The sequence below is a fragment of the Kwoniella mangroviensis genome (assembly GCF_000507465.2).
Source record: "Kwoniella mangroviensis CBS 8507 chromosome 1 map unlocalized Ctg01, whole genome shotgun sequence".
Taxonomy (NCBI): Eukaryota; Fungi; Basidiomycota; class Tremellomycetes; order Tremellales; family Cryptococcaceae; genus Kwoniella; species Kwoniella mangrovensis.
This window is the reverse complement of record NW_027062533.1, coordinates 3,777,670-3,794,607: the sequence shown is the minus strand read 5'-3', so window position 1 is coordinate 3,794,607 and position 16,938 is coordinate 3,777,670. Positions and strand designations below refer to the sequence as shown.

At 43.7% G+C, this 16,938-nt stretch overlaps 7 protein-coding genes across 7 annotated transcripts; 3 read left to right on the top strand and 4 right to left on the bottom strand.

Annotated features, from left to right (window-relative positions):
• Nucleotides 1–413: 413 nt before the first annotated feature.
• Nucleotides 414–1,788, top strand: I203_101406 (uncharacterized protein; the record flags this gene model as incomplete). The annotated part of the gene is made up of 6 exons (XM_019148735.1): nucleotides 414–515; nucleotides 570–688; nucleotides 760–1,020; nucleotides 1,179–1,310; nucleotides 1,394–1,554; nucleotides 1,646–1,788. 6 exons carry the CDS (start codon nucleotides 414–416, stop codon nucleotides 1,786–1,788), a joined length of 918 nt encoding a protein of 305 aa, XP_019001754.1.
• Nucleotides 1,789–2,128: 340 nt separating this feature from the next.
• I203_101405 (uncharacterized protein) lies at nucleotides 2,129–2,795 on the bottom strand (the record flags this gene model as incomplete). The annotated part of the gene is made up of 4 exons (XM_019148734.1): nucleotides 2,129–2,203; nucleotides 2,302–2,483; nucleotides 2,578–2,659; nucleotides 2,730–2,795. 4 exons carry the CDS (start codon nucleotides 2,793–2,795, stop codon nucleotides 2,129–2,131), a joined length of 405 nt encoding a protein of 134 aa, XP_019001753.1.
• Nucleotides 2,796–3,404: 609 nt separating this feature from the next.
• I203_101404 (uncharacterized protein) lies at nucleotides 3,405–4,948 on the bottom strand (the record flags this gene model as incomplete). Its single annotated transcript, XM_019148733.1, has 7 exons — nucleotides 3,405–3,583; nucleotides 3,681–3,843; nucleotides 3,917–4,216; nucleotides 4,298–4,350; nucleotides 4,425–4,545; nucleotides 4,648–4,710; nucleotides 4,829–4,948. The coding sequence occupies 7 exons, from the start codon at nucleotides 4,946–4,948 to the stop codon at nucleotides 3,405–3,407; spliced, it is 999 nt and encodes a 332-aa protein (XP_019001752.1).
• A 1,325-nt stretch (nucleotides 4,949–6,273) lies between these two features.
• I203_101403 (uncharacterized protein) lies at nucleotides 6,274–8,105 on the bottom strand (the record flags this gene model as incomplete). Its single annotated transcript, XM_019148732.1, has 9 exons — nucleotides 6,274–6,381; nucleotides 6,450–6,564; nucleotides 6,704–6,736; nucleotides 6,800–6,859; nucleotides 6,927–7,009; nucleotides 7,071–7,250; nucleotides 7,321–7,587; nucleotides 7,679–7,745; nucleotides 7,816–8,105. 9 exons carry the CDS (start codon nucleotides 8,103–8,105, stop codon nucleotides 6,274–6,276), a joined length of 1,203 nt encoding a protein of 400 aa, XP_019001751.1.
• A 430-nt stretch (nucleotides 8,106–8,535) lies between these two features.
• On the top strand, nucleotides 8,536–10,696 carry I203_101402 (uncharacterized protein; the record flags this gene model as incomplete). The annotated part of the gene is made up of 9 exons (XM_019148731.1): nucleotides 8,536–8,670; nucleotides 8,808–9,068; nucleotides 9,401–9,492; nucleotides 9,551–9,649; nucleotides 9,710–9,778; nucleotides 9,858–9,950; nucleotides 10,013–10,106; nucleotides 10,214–10,351; nucleotides 10,487–10,696. The coding sequence occupies 9 exons, from the start codon at nucleotides 8,536–8,538 to the stop codon at nucleotides 10,694–10,696; spliced, it is 1,191 nt and encodes a 396-aa protein (XP_019001750.1).
• A 432-nt stretch (nucleotides 10,697–11,128) lies between these two features.
• I203_101401 (uncharacterized protein) lies at nucleotides 11,129–12,962 on the top strand (the record flags this gene model as incomplete). Its single annotated transcript, XM_065516875.1, has 9 exons — nucleotides 11,129–11,284; nucleotides 11,343–11,358; nucleotides 11,429–11,545; nucleotides 11,615–11,680; nucleotides 11,754–11,884; nucleotides 11,962–12,020; nucleotides 12,094–12,545; nucleotides 12,631–12,711; nucleotides 12,775–12,962. 9 exons carry the CDS (start codon nucleotides 11,129–11,131, stop codon nucleotides 12,960–12,962), a joined length of 1,266 nt encoding a protein of 421 aa, XP_065373693.1.
• A 703-nt stretch (nucleotides 12,963–13,665) lies between these two features.
• Nucleotides 13,666–16,336, bottom strand: I203_101400 (uncharacterized protein; the record flags this gene model as incomplete). The annotated part of the gene is made up of 14 exons (XM_019148729.1): nucleotides 13,666–13,794; nucleotides 13,879–13,960; nucleotides 14,027–14,160; nucleotides 14,241–14,463; nucleotides 14,531–14,676; nucleotides 14,752–14,831; nucleotides 14,890–15,122; nucleotides 15,203–15,306; nucleotides 15,403–15,481; nucleotides 15,552–15,589; nucleotides 15,647–15,717; nucleotides 15,783–15,874; nucleotides 16,017–16,076; nucleotides 16,194–16,336. 14 exons carry the CDS (start codon nucleotides 16,334–16,336, stop codon nucleotides 13,666–13,668), a joined length of 1,614 nt encoding a protein of 537 aa, XP_019001748.1.
• Between the last annotated feature and the right edge of the window lie 602 nt (nucleotides 16,337–16,938).

The window sequence follows — 16,938 nt, the reverse complement described above, 5'->3', positions numbered from 1 at the left end:
GTATGATAGAGTGTTTGACGTTTTAATGATTATTAATCAAACGATATGTTATCTCTTATCTACAACTGTAGAACTGCAAGAGTAACATTGAGTCGATCCTTTGATTTTGATTATCAAGCACATGGTATGTATAACATATAAAGGATGGGGCACACCACACAACTGAGTCGATGCAGTACACATCAATCACGTCTTCTTTCCTTCTCCGAACATCAATCCTGTCCACTCAGCTTCGCTGTATACTACCTCTAACAATCCCTAACTTACTGACACTCTCTTCTCTCAATAGTTCATTCTCTCCGTATTCGACACGGTATACACTACTTCCCAACCTTTACCTGTGAGCCTAAGAAGACGACTATCATCGTCGCGTTACTGCCGTTTATCTATTCAATCAGATCACGAGATTGACAATGCCCATACTATTCTTCAACGGCAAATTATCCCGATTCTGCTCTCCTTCCAACAACCTTCAGCAGGAGCCTCATTCGCCCAAAATCATCGACCCTGCACTTGTCTTACCTCAAGCTTTACTAGGTGGCGAAGATGCTATTGAATCTCTACATTAGCATGACCCTTCTCTTCCCCAGGACGAAATCAATAAGAGTATTTGGGAAGGGTGGAATGTAGAGATGAGCTACGGGGAAGTTGTAACGAGAGGGAAAGAATGTAAGATGCAAGTTGTCCTGTACGTGTTGGTCTCGCTCTGTTGAATCTGACCTTTGACTGATCTCGTTCATGCCTTGACCGACTCTGTAGATCATTCCAAGCTGCTTTAGAAGATCCTAAATTGGTTAAACACCATTACATCCGAGCGATTCAGTTTCACAAGGAATATGTCAAATGCGAATTAATCAAGATGATTCGATTTATCGAACATTCCCTCTACTCCAAATCTACCTTGACTTCGGCGTTGTTAGATAGATTGCTTAAGAAGAAGGAGGAGGGATGGAAGGGCACGATGAAGGGATTGGAGGAAAGTGTGACAGAGGGTGAAGTGTGCAAAAGTAAAGGTAATGTGTAAGTTCTTCTATTATCGCCTATCCTGCTCGCTGAAATCATGTCATATGCTGTATTGGGTATGTACCGAGGACAGAAAGATCCCCCTAGCTATATGTACACGATAGGCAGGATGAGTACCTGTGAGCTGACGTCAGCTTTTCCTCTATTGATAACAGAGCAGGCAAGAATAGTAAACACGAACAAGCCATCCGCCATTACCTCGAAGGATTGATCACCATCTGGCCATATACTTCGAACGATACTTCGATAAACTACGAAAAAGCATTTGGGAGCGGTTTGGTCAAGCTGTGAGTCCATAATTATTTTACACTTGAACAGCTTTCCCACAGCTGAAGCCATAAATGAGACTGATACGATTTGGGCGAAATAGTGAACAAGCTTTGCTGAATAATATCATTACCATATCACTATCTCATCCTTCCAAGTCGGGTCCCAAGAGGATGATTTTCGATAATATCGCTAGGGTCACTTGTGAGGTCATGTTAGAATTTAGGTATTTGACTGTTACCAATCTCAGAAAAACGTTTGAACGTGAGTGATATCGTAACTCGAAGATTATGTATACATCATAAAACTTTTGTATCGATGTGTTGACGTTACCCTGATATTCGTTGTCATGTAGGTCTAGCTCAACTTGACGAGAGGGAATATGGAGTTGAAGGTGAACAAAGTGTCAATTCGTTTATGGCTGATCTGTTTCGAGGTAAGGAAGGGGATGGATGGGCACATAGAGATTGTATACAAGAACATGTCTGTCATGAGTAGTGGAAGATATGTGATGGTAAGTAAGCATGGAGATTGTGATGTACGTTGTTAGAGAAACAATCCTCATGCTATTTTTAGTGATATACCCATGTTAGTAGCAGTAGTAGTTGGAGAACGAAAGATGGATCTTACTGAGATATCATATATAATACGACACCATACATGCACTGAGCTTTCTCCTTAAGATAATACATCGAATTTCATCCTACTCTTTATCGTTGTTCAGGATTTCTTGATTAAATTGAATGATACAGTCATGATCGTTTCTTTCACTTCCCTTTCCATCAAAAGTCAATATTCAGTCCAACTTGTTCATCCATTCTTTCGTTCCATACCCTGCTTATTTGAAAGCTTTCTTTACTTCTCCTTTAGCTTCTTCAAATTGCCCTTTAGTTTTACCCGTTAATTCTCCGGCCTGGAGAAAGAGAAACAAACAGAAGGTGTCGACTTGTTAGCTTCTGCTATAATGGACCTGGTCTGGTTTATATGGATATGTCGTCAGGATGTACTCACCTTAACCTCAGCCCGATCGGCTGCTCCTTTACTATAAAGTTCAGCCTGTTTGAGTGGTGCTTCAGCAGATTTGAGCGATTGGCTAGCTCTAGCATTGGTGGATCCTCCGCCGAAGAAGTAGTACCCTAATCCGATGAGAGCCACCGCTCCTCCGCCATATAAGAGTGTGTTGTTCGATTGAGCTATACCATACCACGAACAAAACGAAGGCGGAGGAGGTTAGCTCAATCGTTGTATGCAGAAAGATAGTATATACACTGATGGGGTTGAACTTACTGTCTGTCCCTGCTGATCCGGCTGGTCCACCTGGTCCACTCGAAGGTGGAGTGGTAGGATTAGGACCTGTTGCGTAGAGTCTCTGATCACAATATTGGTGTCAGCAACATGGCTTCATACTTGGCGATGAGCTTGTAAGAGGTGACACTCACAGCAGCTACGATGGGTTTAAGGGAGATGGGTGATCTCCTAGCGGCGAGGGCGGTTCTGTACAACATGTTTAGTTGATTTGGGTGAGCTTGCGATAGTAAGAGTGGAAGTTTGTCTTTGTCGATTTGGTTCAATTTAGATAGGGTTCACAAAGATATAGATGAATGAAGATTGATCACTCACTATGTGACCTTGACTATGGGTAAGAGAGTGTGAGAAGTGATTGGTTGTGCGGCGAGACTTGATGCCATGACATCACGTTCCCACAATCCTTCATCGTGTACACATTCCCTTTGCGAGCTGAGATCAGATGAATACTTTTTACTACTCGTATTGCACTAACAAGCAAGGATGACGACAAATCGCAAAATGAAAACGTTGATGACACGAGTTGACGTCCGCGGTCAGATCGGCAGATGATCGATCCAGTTTAACCGATCGATTGGATTGCTTGGTCGTACTCGTAATCTTATCGGATGACGTGAATCGTATATTCATTCCAATTCATGCATTTCGTTATATGTTATATCTTATGTAACCTTTTCTGTTCCTATCCTAAGAGCGAATCCGAATGTTATATGCACAAAGAACCAAAGCCAATGTATGTATATGAACAGGCATGAAGCTACTTATGCGATTTAAGGTTTATCAAAGTCACCAGAATGGGTCGTATGTGATTAATCCATCCTGACTCGAGTAATGGTGAATTCTTCCTGTTTGTCCATCTCCTCAGCACTCAACCTAGTAGCTTTCACCACAACAGGTATCATCTCACCCGTCGCTAAAGGGTACGGTTGATGGTGTAATACAGCTAGGAGGTTTCGTAAGATTGCTGAATGAGATGTCACAGATATGACTATGACCCCAAGTAGATGATAAGTGTAAGTGGAAATTCAGTATACGAGTATATGAATAGAATGATACATGAGGTGATTATAGAAATGTACACTCACAAGTTTCTTTTGCTCCGTCTGGACCGAACAATCTATCCATAGCTCTCTGTGCTCTCATCTGCATGTGTGCGTCGGTCTCTCTGTCATCCGCTTTCCACAATTCATCCTCTTCTGCGAAACCTTCCTCGATCTTGAAAGTGGGGAAACGATTCGCTATGTATGTCTACGAACCGAGATCAGTCCAATCTAATCCAATCGGAATCGTTCGTTCTGATGATCACTGCTACTGCACTTACCCTGGTCGATCTCTTGTCACAAGTATGACTCCCATAAATCTCCCTCCAATCTTCCCACACTTCCGGTACACCCGTCAACAGTTCACCCCAAGATTCCAACATCGTCTGACCTGTCCTAGTCAACGGAGATACATACCATCTCATCTCCTGAGATGATATAGGTGGTTTATGAGGTAATTGCTCTTTCCAGCATTTCTGAATGGCCTGAGCTTGTGATACGCCCAAGGGTGTTAGTTCGGGATCAGGTCCCCACGTAATCTCGCCGTCACCGTTGAGGAATGTCCAATAATCTTCCCATGGCTATGAAAGTCATATATACTATCAGCCAAAGCCAGCTGTATGAGACACCAACGATAACGATGGGAGGATGGAATAACTCACATCAACACCGTATTTGCTAGCTCCAAAATTATGCCATCCCTGACCATGTCGGCCTGTCAAAGGATTGGACATCAGCTGTCTTCATACACGATATACATGATACCACGATATTCAACAGATGACTCACCTAGAAACATGACCTTGTATAAGACACCCTCAGGTGCATCATCCTGTAATTTCTTTACATCCTTTCTTAGGTTATCCCATCTTTCAGGTGATTCATCAATTAGACCGAAATTCCTTTTGAGCTATGCAAGTTTCAATTGAATTAGCACGTGCATCAACTCGACTGACTGACTGTTTAGGAAATGATGAACGTGCTATTGGAGTGATATGAAGACTGGACTAACCATCTCTTCAAATTCCATATGTTTCGGTTCAGGTCCATTCTGGATGAAGAAACCTTGGACGACCTAATCACAATTTGATCATAACAAAAGCAAGAACAATGCTATCAGCGTCATTATCCAATGAACATCTATCTATATGTACTCCTTTGGATGGTATGATCGGATGAAACAGTCAACTCACATCATACCTATATCTATGAGGTTTCTCAACTAAACCCGGGCTGATCGCCGGCCCACCATCCTCTATAGCGGCAACAGGTGGTATATCATGATAAGGGCTTTGAGGTGACTTCGTGCGCATCTTGAGATTGTAGAGATCAAAATTGGGATGTATACAGAGGACGGCGAGAAACACGCCTAGGAAGAGTGAAATAGAATAAAACGAAAACGTCTTGAATGAAAATATATACGAGGATATGTTGGATGTAAAAAGTGTTACAAGGCTAATAGATACCTCCTCACGAGTATCCCTCCCTCAGCAGGTTCAGGCCCGTTAAGGTAACGTAGGCGTATCTCGGGATGATTTCGTTGAATGTTTCGGATCTGAGCTGTTGAGAACCTGAGCCTGATCTGTTGATTCGATCGAGTCGAGTGGCAAATAGATGGAAACCCGGTGTTGCGGTTGCCGGACCGGCGGTTGGTTATAAAGATGGACTGTGACTGACTGAATTGTACTTTGGGATCATGAACGTCAATTTCACGTACATATATATATACAACATATCATACTCGAATATGCTCGTATATCCAGTCTGTCAGAATAACACATTTCTTATTCAACTCGACTCGAAAATGCGAAAAGAGCGAAGGAGCGGGAGAAACGAGATTTGCGCCTATTCACAAACTCATAGGAAATTATGCGGCACAGTCGCATAATTCATCGCCATACCATCGACTAAGGGTCTCTTCCATCGGGTTAAGAAGCGGTGATGTTGGCTCCCGTCAAACATGAGGTAAAGTCGACTTGTCATTAATGAACCCTAAATTAGTTGGAGGCTAGAAGTTTCAAAGGACCGTTTCGTCAGGCAGTGAGCATAGATCACGGTGATCTCTCAAACTGCAGAGGAAGGACGTTGAGCGATCAATAGACTACAGCAGCAATTTTGATCCCATCCCATCCAGATGTGACATCATAACCGCCTTTGACACACAATCAGCGACAACTTGCAACTCAATCAGATCTACCCTTAGCCATCAAAGATACCCATCAAAACACGGGGTAACGACGCACAGATCTTTCATTATTCAATTGAATGATATCACCCATTGCCATTGCTTCTCTCCTTTACTGCTCTTCTCCTGTAACCGAGAGCACGTTATCAGATACAATAGCATACATCAGAGGCGTTTTATGTGTACCTAGAAAGCGGCAATGCCATGACCTGACTCAAGCTTATTACAGTATCACCGAACAACATCTCCGACTACAACAAACAACATCCGCAAAGCATGCCCTACTCTCACGTCCATTATCGTACGATAATGATCCACCATCCAGCAAAAAGGCCGTTAAAACCGGAATCCTACCTTGGTGTGCGTCCTCGTCTGTTTCTATAGCGATGTGATGATGACAATTCGGCAATCACATCTGAGTAGTCCCCCACTTCATCTCTCGTATCCTCACCGTCACCATATGCTTTTACTATATGGACTAGTAGGGTTCAAGCTATCCATGAATCCAGAGTAATAAGACGAAGTATCTCCACACGGACTAGCAGCTCTAATCGATAAAGCCTGTTCCATATGCATCCAATCAATATTGCGCGATTATTGGATATTCCGGATCCTGAGAGAATACTCACATCAGGCATCCATTTCTCCAATTGCTTTATCCTTTTCTCATTCGCCGGATGGGTCGATAAGAAGTCGGTAGGTAGACCACGTCCTTTTTCAGATTCTGACATTCTTTGCCACATCCTATGAGTTTAATGCAATCTTCATTAACAAATGATCTTCCTGAGATGCGCATTGATATCCTGGAGGGGGTTAATTAAGGGGAAGGTAACTGATGGTGCTAGAAATGTCTTTTAAGGGTTGAAGATGCCATAAAACTCACTTTGTAGATTCATTAGGATCAAAGCATGCTTTCCTGATGCATCAAAACGACTTAGTCATAGATCTAGAATGAAGGATAAAGGCGAAACACACTCACGACATCAATCGCAATCCAATGAAATCAGCTTCGGATTCATTCTTCCTTGAATTTGGTAACCTGCAAATTCCCCATCATGTGATCAGTTCGTGACATCCCGACGGTTGACAGAGCAAGCTCAACTGACTGTAACATAAACGTGAGGAGCAATCTAGTAATACCAACATCCAGACCCAATGATTCAAACAAGAAGCCCAATGCGAAGAGGACCTAATCATTGCTTATATATGTCAGCTGAACGAGAAGGTCTATCGAAAACTTGGCAACTGACCTTCATTGAGCTCATTCTTTCTGCTGGATGTCTAGCAACCTGATGTGCTACCTCATGACCCAAAACCGTCGCTAGACCATCATCATTCGCTGAGACCGGTAATATCCCAGTGAAAACGAATATCTTGCCTCCAGGCAGCACGAATGCGTTTTTCGTCTTTTTATCATCAATCACATAGACCTGTCCATCAATCATCCAATCTCGTTAGGTCAGCCACGGGACAGTAGCAATAAGGAGTACGTCTGCTCACCTCCCATTCAGTCTCTTTACCTTCCCTAGCATCTTTCCCAGCTTCACCACCTCCAAACAGTATCTCCCCTATATCCTCTCCGCCGCCAAAATTAGGGACTTTACCCTCCACCGCACCCATCTCACCACCCGATTTGACCCTTCCTAATCCCGACGATTCTATTATACGAGTAGCTACCGCTCGAACTCGCTTCGTCGTAGGATGGTTGGGAGGTAAGACAGCCCGGGAATATTCGTTAAGCGTTTGTAATTGGGTTTGACGACCGAGCTGTATCACAGTGACGGATATTAGCTGATGACTTTTCCTCTTGATCTGGGTACAACTTTCGTCCAGCTTGTAAATCTAAACTTGAACTGACCTCCCTTTCTTGAGCTTCATCAACATCCATGAATCTCAATCTACCCGTTTCAGGTACTCTTTCCAAACTACCATTCGAATCAGCATGTAAGCTACATCACATACGAGAGAGAGGGGACTCTAGAATGGTCAGCGTACTGAGTAACATAATATATACCACCACCACCCACACCGATCCCATATACCCAAACAGCTCTATCACCCCCTAGTCTTCTTTTGAAGTACTGCCATATGTCCGTTCCTCCTCCGCCATTAGGTCCAGGTGAAGGGGAATATCCAGAGGGGAATCGCTCGTATTTTGCGGATCGTCGTATAGATGTATGTATGTTGCGTGGTATCTGTGGTCTAGCAAGCAATGATGAAGGAGCGGAATGAGGGATGGATCGAGATATCGGTGTGAAAGAGGAACGTAATGTTCGAGAGAACATTCTGGGTGGTACTAAGGTTGTTGATAAATTGGTATGTGATTATATGAGAATTGAATTATAAGGCTCTACTGTTATAGATATCGATACTGGCATTCACGGAGGATGATGGCGAGATGGGCTGAGCTTATATATTTCATGTATTGATAGTCGTTTAGATATCTCTGGAACCCAATATGAAGGACCAACGACGATGACGCTCACAGCTTTACCTCGGCATATTCAACTTCCGACGGGATCAGACTGCAACGGGGACGCCTAACCGGAGTGAGGGCATTTTAGGCACGCGGCAGGTCACATCCGCTTAAGCTTACCCTCGAGCCCATCAATTCACAATTCACAATTCATCCATCGTCATCAATCTAACTTATGAGATACACTCTTTTGTCAACACACTCAATAGCCTACCTAAAGCTAATCTCACACCAGCAAGATGCCATCCGACCTATCTTACTGGCTTATCGCTACTCCCCTGAAAGATGGTGACCCCAATGTGATGCTCAATGAGGTCAGCAATGCCATCGGGAAGGATGTCGAGGTGGCTACTTGGGAGATACCAGAGTTGAAGGTGGGTCGAGTCCTCTATAGACACTCCAAGACCTCGCCTTTCAGCGGAACCTCGAAGGCGATCTTTCTTATTGGCCATACCCTATATCGTCATCTTGATGTGCCGGATAGGTATACTGACCACGTCCATTGAAATAGGCCGGAACCCTCTCCTCCCTTCTCACATTATCCGATGCCCTCCCCAAATTAGACTCCCAATTCACCTCGACCGTCTCCAAATTGCTCGACACACTCCGCTCGTTAGTCTCGGACGACTCGGCCAAAGTTGCTCAACACGCTAGGGTTAATGATAGACCCGCTGAGGAGTTCTTGTTAGGTGGCGGAGGTGGTTTCAGATGGGATAAAGGAAGATGGGGTAGCGGTGGGAAGGTATTGGAGGTTGTGGAGGCTTTGACCAAGGTGAGTGTGCTTTCTTCTTCGTATCGGACATGAAATGTGGCATACGTCGTGATAAATGGTAGGAAAATGATGATGGATTGGTGAAGATGGGCTGTTTGGTTCTGGATAGAGCGTGGATGTAACTTGATCAAAGGAAGACAATACTCCTTCAACACGAAGTGTTCCAATCCATTTCGAACCGAATTCACCTCGATCACAGGTGATTCACCTATATCAGCTGTTCATGATCGAGACCTTGCTCAGTAGGATGTATCTGGATGATCATAATTCTCAAATAGACAGGGTTTTACAATCGCAAAGGCCATTCGCTAACACTGTCACCATTCTTACAGGAAATCAATTCCATAGATTCAACGCAGAAGCAGAAATCTCAATCTTACAATCTCGCTAAAGGTAGTTTGACGACTTTACAACGTAAACAACAGTGAGCTGTTTTAGAATTCGCTTGGACTGCCAAGATAGCTGACATCTTTACTATTTAGGGGAAATTTGTCACAACGTTCCTTGCTTGATGTGGTTAACAAGAACGATTTAGTGGAGAACAGTGAATTCATGGAGACATTGATTGTTGCTGTCCCCAAGTGAGCGATCACCGTGTCATCTTCGCCCTATTTGCAAAGCTGATGTACGCGACCGTTCAGGAATTTACAAAAGGACTGGGCAGATAAATACGAGAGATTGACGAATATGGTGGTACCTAGAAGTTCTCAGTGAGTCATCAAATTACACGTTTCTTCAGCTCCTCCTTTCGCTAGAAACATGATGGGCTGATCAATCGTTGCCTTGTAGACGAATCGCTACGGATGAGGATTACTTCCTCCAGACTGTGACGGTATTCAAGAAGGTCAAGGAGGAGTTCATACATAAATGTCGTGAAAACAAGTAAGTCAACTATTACATAGCCTATGGTTCCGCTATACAAAGCTGACAATAATATGATACAGGTTCATAGTCAGAGATTTTAAATGGGATGATTCGGCTTTGGAGAAGCAAAAGAAGGAATTGGCAGAGCTGGCTATTGAAGAGAAAGAATTATGGGTGAGTATGAGCTATCCTCATCCCTCCCTTCAGACTGCTTTGAGGTGCATGACGATCAGTCCAACATCAATTCTGATGCTGATAATCCTCTCCATTCAACACGATAGACCGAGCTCTTACGTCTCACTCGAATAAACTTTTCAGAAGCATATCAGATTTTGGCTCATCTCAAGACTGTCCGATTGTTCGTGGAGAGTGTCTTGAGATATGGTTTACCGGCTGATTATGCTGGTGTGATCGTGAAGGTGAGTCAACAGCGAATGATTCCAACAATCCCATCATGGAAGAGATGGATTCATATATATGTAACCGCTTTTCCTTTCCTTCATTACGTCTCTGCTATACGTTGACCAGAACTAACACTTGATCTCGCATCACAGCCCGAACCCAAAACAGCCGTCAAGACACTCCGATCTTTATCTGATCATTACACCTACCTTGCATCAGCATCTCGTGGTCCATCGACCAAGAAGACCAAATCCGGTGGTACGACAGCGGGTAGTGAGGATGTGGGAGGTGAATGGGCGAGCGTGATGGAAGCTGAATATTACGATTTTGTATTGTTTGAAATACCAAAAGTTATCACTTAGATCTTTGTCCTCTTTTCTTCTCTGCATGTATAAGTTGTTACAAATTGATACCATAGACTCAATTCCGCCCAAAGGTAAATTACCATGCTCATGATATGCAGCCAAGCCAAGCAACGTACCGTAAGTGACGAAGAGGTTTGTCGGTCATTACCGAACCGGTTTCGGGTTGAGGATGGATGGTGGTCGGTTAGCTCGGGCCGAAATCAAGTGGGGGAGGGTCTCCGGACTGTTGCATTGATGGGTTCTAGCTCTGCTCTGCTGATGTCGGTTTTTTTGGCTCATGCTTGGAGTGAGCAGGTAGGTATATAAGAATGTAAAGGAGATCTCATCGCTCTGATTGATATGTACACATACGTATATAGACCCTCAACATCGTAAAGAACGAATCGAATCCTCCAACAACTTTACCATCTGTCACCCATTCACTTCACAATGGCCGAATTCCACTTCTTGAATAAGGTGCAACCACCTCAAGTAACCTCGTTGAACCTCCCTCCCAATCATTCTTGTAATTTGGTAGCCAAGAGGAAGATCGTAGTTCGACCTAATGATTTACCGATCTTGCAACCCGATGGAGTATTGGTCAAGGTCATCTCAACAGATGAGTATTATCTCTTTTTCTTCCTATATTCCATCTCTCACTTAGCCTGGACCATCATGCGGTTTGAGCTAACATACGTTCTTTGCGCTCTTTACGTATCTGCGGTTCCGATCTGCATAACTACCTTGCAGGTGGAGTAGGCGGTAGACCAGTGAAATACCCAATTGTGATGGGTCATGAGTCTTCAGGTGAAGTAATCGCTGTGGGTGATTTGGTCAAATCGCATAAGATTGGAGATAGAGTCGCCAGTGAGTCACAGTCATCCCTCCAACAATCCAGAATTGTGAAACTTATTGGTGGTATATAAACACGTATAGTCGAGCCTGGACTTCCTTGTCGAAGATGTATAAATTGTAAAGAAGGTAGAGTCAATATCTGTCTTGGTAAGTCTGGCTGTACCTCCATGCATTCTCTTCAACTGGGCAAGCAAGCTGATCATGTGGTCTCACTTTGTAGATATGAGGTATTGCGGTGCACCTGGATCAGTTGGATCTCTATCTAGGTACTTTACACTACCAGCCGATATGGCTCCTCATGTCCCTGATCACATATCATGGGATGAAGCTGGATGTATCCAACCTCTTGCTGTGAGTTCTGTCTCCACCCAAAATCCTCATTCACCTTCAGTGTGAATCGAGATTGCTGACTACAAATGTACATTCAGGTCGGTGTCCAAATCGGTAAAAGAGTTGATCTCAGACCCCACAAGACACTGGCCATTTTGTGAGTCCGGTTCCTCACTCTACGCTTCATGATGGTTTATTGATATACTAACTTGTATATTTCCTACTTGTAGCGGTTGTGGACCCATCGGTTTGATAACTGCAGCTGTCGCCCACGCCTACTCGGCTCGTAAGATCATTGCATTCGATAACAACCCTGATCGAGTCGAGTTCGCCAAGAAATACATCTCCCCTCTAACTGGTAAACCAATTATCGACCATGTTTTCCTTATCGGTGATTTGCCTACCGAGTCCCTCATCAACCAACCTAACGGTAATGGTCCAGCGCAGAAGTTGGCCGAAGATGGTTCAGGTGCTGGGATCGGTGATGGGGAAATTAACGATCACGAAGATCACGAGGAGACTTTAGGTGACAGGAAATGGGAACAGGCTAAGAAGATCGCTGCTGAGTTTGCGGAAAAGGCAGGTCTTTTAGAGGAAGAAGGTGTAGATAGAGTTGTGGAAGCTACTGGTGCGGAAGATTGTATGTTGTTGGGTATAGCTATTGCTAAACAGGGTGGTACTTGTGAGTATCATTTGGTTTATACCTCTCTTCGTCTCGTCATCAGCATTTCATGCAGCTAATCACTCTACCTACTGACCTATGACAGACCTCGCTGTGGGATTAAGTCATATTCAGACTAATAATTTCCCAACTCTCGCTGTTTCAAATAAAGAAATCAACGTTGTGGGTGAGTCAATCAGTACGTTACCATACTGTATGATGCTAATTCAAGTTCATTTCACCCTTTCAGGTCTTACTCGATATACCGCTTCTTGTTTCCCATCTGCACTCGACATGTTAAGTAGAGGAGTGGTCGATCTCAAACAACTACTCACCAAGACTTTCCCCCTGACTCAAGCTACCGAAGCGTTCGAGGCTGTCGCTGCGGGTGGTGATATGAAAGTCATCATCAAGAACCAAGAGGGTTTCGATAACTAGACTAGGAAATAAGAAAACCTAAAAGGAAACAAGGCATGATTTTTAGAAATCTAGAGAAGAATGAATAAGTTAGGGGAAAATCTTTTGGGATTTGGCCGTACAGTGGAACGAAAATATGTGTATGTGTATTTGTGTGGATAATTAGAAGCGGGAAAGAGTGTTGTTGTGCGATGAGTTGTAGAAGTAAGCAATGAGTGGATTGTAGATCTGTAAAGGGGGTTTGAACCAATGCATCCTCATTCATTCTATAGAAATTCATGTCGTAGCAGTGACCAACTAGATAAGGGGATGGGATTGATCATCATATGGTGTTCTTCGGTAACCATCCCAACCCCAATGGATTTACAGCACGAGATAATGTAAGAGACACGATATGGCGCAAAGAAGCTATGCATCTATTTAATCTGATATCTATACCCACCAGCGTAGCCTAATTGTCTAAGAAAGTATACTATGATCTGGACAGGTGATATAGATGACGATGATAATTAGGTGCTATAGCTCAAAGGATAATCAAAAAAACTGAACAGATAATGATATTCGTATCGTTATGATGAGATAACGATTTACAACGACAATAACGAACGACCCGGAATGCACGAATTCTTCTTTCTTTCTCTATCTACTGGTATCTTTATCTTGTACGAGAATGATGAAAGCTTTGTTGAAAACTTTTGTTTCTGGTGTGGTTTTAAAACTCGATTTAGAGTTCAGGTTTGATGGCTGCTTTTTGTTCGGTAGATAGATTGGATTTGGGTCCATCGTAGTACCTCCTTCCTGCTGCAAAGTACCATACGAGCGAGAGAGCCATTACTGCTCCTGTGATTGGGGCCTGGAATGATCCGAAAATATCATCAGCAAGCAGGCCACATCAGTAGAGAAAGAGAAAAGAAGTAAATGAGCATGATCGACCTACAGAGTAGTTGAAAGTATCCCAGGTAAGCGGCCAAGAAGCTGGGAAAGCCAAAATGGTAACTTCGAATAAAGTCCATACGACCCTGTTAAGCCATCATCAGTATCATATCTTAATAAACTGCATTACCACTTTGGTGAACATCACTCACATGATGATGTTAACATAAAGACCCCATCCTCTCATGTAGAATGGTCCAGGGGTGAAATTGACTTCTTCATGACCGTCAAAGATCCTCCTGCAGATGACTGGAATGATGTATGACAAATCTAGTGCTACTGCACACTATTCCAGCACACAATGCCAAAAGTCAGCTTACGTTCCTTCTCCCCAAGTCACACCTTTGAGAGAGGATGACAACTTACCATCGAGAAGATAGCGTTCACCGCGGTTAAACTTGCAAAGGCCAATACACCCATCAAAACACTGATGGCCACTACGACCCAAACGGCGATAACGGGCGTTTTGGTAGTTTGGTTCATCCTGCCGAATAAACCTCTATCGGGGAATGCACCGTCTCGAGAGAAAGCAAATACAGTTCGTGAATTGGCTTGAAGAGCGGTTTGAACGGTGAATGCTGCGATGAGGCTAAAGAGGGTTGATAGATCAGCAATCGAAAGCGCTTTCGGAGGTGATGAAGACAGATGCAATTTACCAGACAAATGACCAAAGGACCATAGCACCCGCTTTACCCATTCTCAAGTACATGATACCCAAAAAGGCATTTCCTGATGGACCCGGAAGTTCTGATACGTCACCAGCGGTGACACATAGTACGATGTTGAGGATCCATCCAATGGCCTAGAGATCACACACGATGGTCCGAAAATCAGCAAACTTTACACCGATAAGATTTAAAGAAAATCTGTCGCTTACACCGGTGTTGAGCACTGCGACGAAGATAGCCACGGGAGCTGCGATAGCTGCTCTGTGAACTTCCTCACTGATGTGGGCGGCTACGTGGAAGCACCATAGTCAGCAAGGATACACAGGGGTTTCTGGAATTCAACTCACCAGCATCATAATCCGTCATCGTCCATTGGACAGAGAGTAAACCCATCAAAACTGCCAACCCATTCGAAGGCCATCCCGTACCGTTGATAGTCTCAGTGAAGATATAACTACCAGGGTGCATCTCGGATCTGGGTGTACAAGCCAACAAGGTGATGATGATGATCAACGCTGAACCGATATTGATGAATACGAAATATCGGGTGAGTCTAGCCAACCCGGCTGTAGGCAGTGAACTGGGATGATTTGGGAATCAGTCAGTGTTAGGCCGGGATTGTCAGGTCAAGAAGTAATGAAAGATGAAAGTGTTACTTACTTGAGTAATCCGTGCATTACGAGTAGACCACAGAATAATAAGAATTGATGCCATACTTCAATAACGTATGTTTCTCGGCATACTACCACGGCACCAAGGATCATCTAATGGATTAGACGAACATTGCAATTCAGCGATTCAGCTCTTTATTCTTCTCGTCTCATTCAAATTTGGGCAGATGACAAATAGGCTGGACTTACTCCTGATAAACCCCATTCAGTAGAAGCTACACCAGCGACTTGACCCAAGATATTCAGATAACCCGTGACCCAACCGACACTAAATGTGATTGATGATAGCATTTTATCAGCTTATGATTTGGGCGACGTTCAAGCATAGTCGCACTTACATGGGTCTGTAGGTCCTAGGTACCAAAGCTGCCGAAGCCTGTACCACCAAGTACACCTTAATTCAATACGTTTTACACAAGGGCAAGATACTCACAGTATATAATCCACCGGCAGTAGGATAGGCAGAGACGATTTCAGCGATAGAAGCTCCCAAACTAATGTTCACTGTGCATAGAGCAATTCAGCATAAACATCTTCTTGATCCGATACAAATGCCAAGGACAACTCACTGATAGATCCCGCCAGCCAACACCAGACTACAGAGGCTACACCACCGTATGTGAGGGGTGTGGTGAAAGTAGTAGCGATAGAAGCTGTCATTCTGCGACCAACCATAAAATCAGAACAACTCCGGGTTTCTCCTTTTGCCCGAAAGTAATTCGACATACCCCATTATACTGCGAGACAAACATTATCAGCAATTTGCCAAGTAAAGTTGAGGAGGCCTGATAGGCTCGACTCACCTCATAGCGAAACTGAAGGTTTCTAAATTGCCAAACTCCCTCATAAACTCGGATTTATACCTATCAACACACACTAAGTCAGCCTGGATCAACCATCATGAGGGCTTATGTATACGACGAGCAGATGAAGGAAGAACAAGTGATTAACGATATAACGAATCGCACGACTTGACTTACCCCAATTTAGCCAACAAGACCTCATCATCCACACTACCTTTACCCAACGTAGCATCATTATTACCTTCCATGGGGGTCACTGCCCCGCTCAGCTGAGGTAGGGGTGTATTCCCTCCATCACCGTATTTCTCTGCATCGGACATCTTGATGCTGTTGTTGGAGCTTTTGCTTTACGACCGGTATTTGGGGAATGGTAAATAGCTATAATATTTGTATTCTGACGGCCTCTATTTTTGCTGGTTATGGATTGGAGGATATTCAATTACCTGGAACCGATCCAAGCACGAGAGAAGGTGGAAAGAGAAGAGGGATACTATTTATGATATGATAAGAAGATGCAACTCAGAGCTAATTCCTAATCTCGCTTGAACCTCTTCTATCTTTTTACTTGCAAACTCATTTCGATGGCATCACAGCTACGCTACGAGTAGTGACCTAACTCCAATATTCTGACATTTTTTTCGAAGCACGCACGCGACTTTCAATTACCTTGTCTAGCCTTTTATCCTATCAGATCGAAGGACCCGTCCCGTTTTCCCTTGAAGGTATGTTGAAGCCGGATGTTCCTGAATCACTCGGAAGATCTCTAACGTCACGCACGTGCATGCAAAAGAATGACCCTCGTGACAACCATTCAGCAAGAACGTAAATTATGAAATAAGGTTGATATGTAGCTAAGCTTCGATGAGATCTACAAAGATAGGTGAGTAATGTGTACCGTTGGATAAAGTGAGTCGAAGGGGCA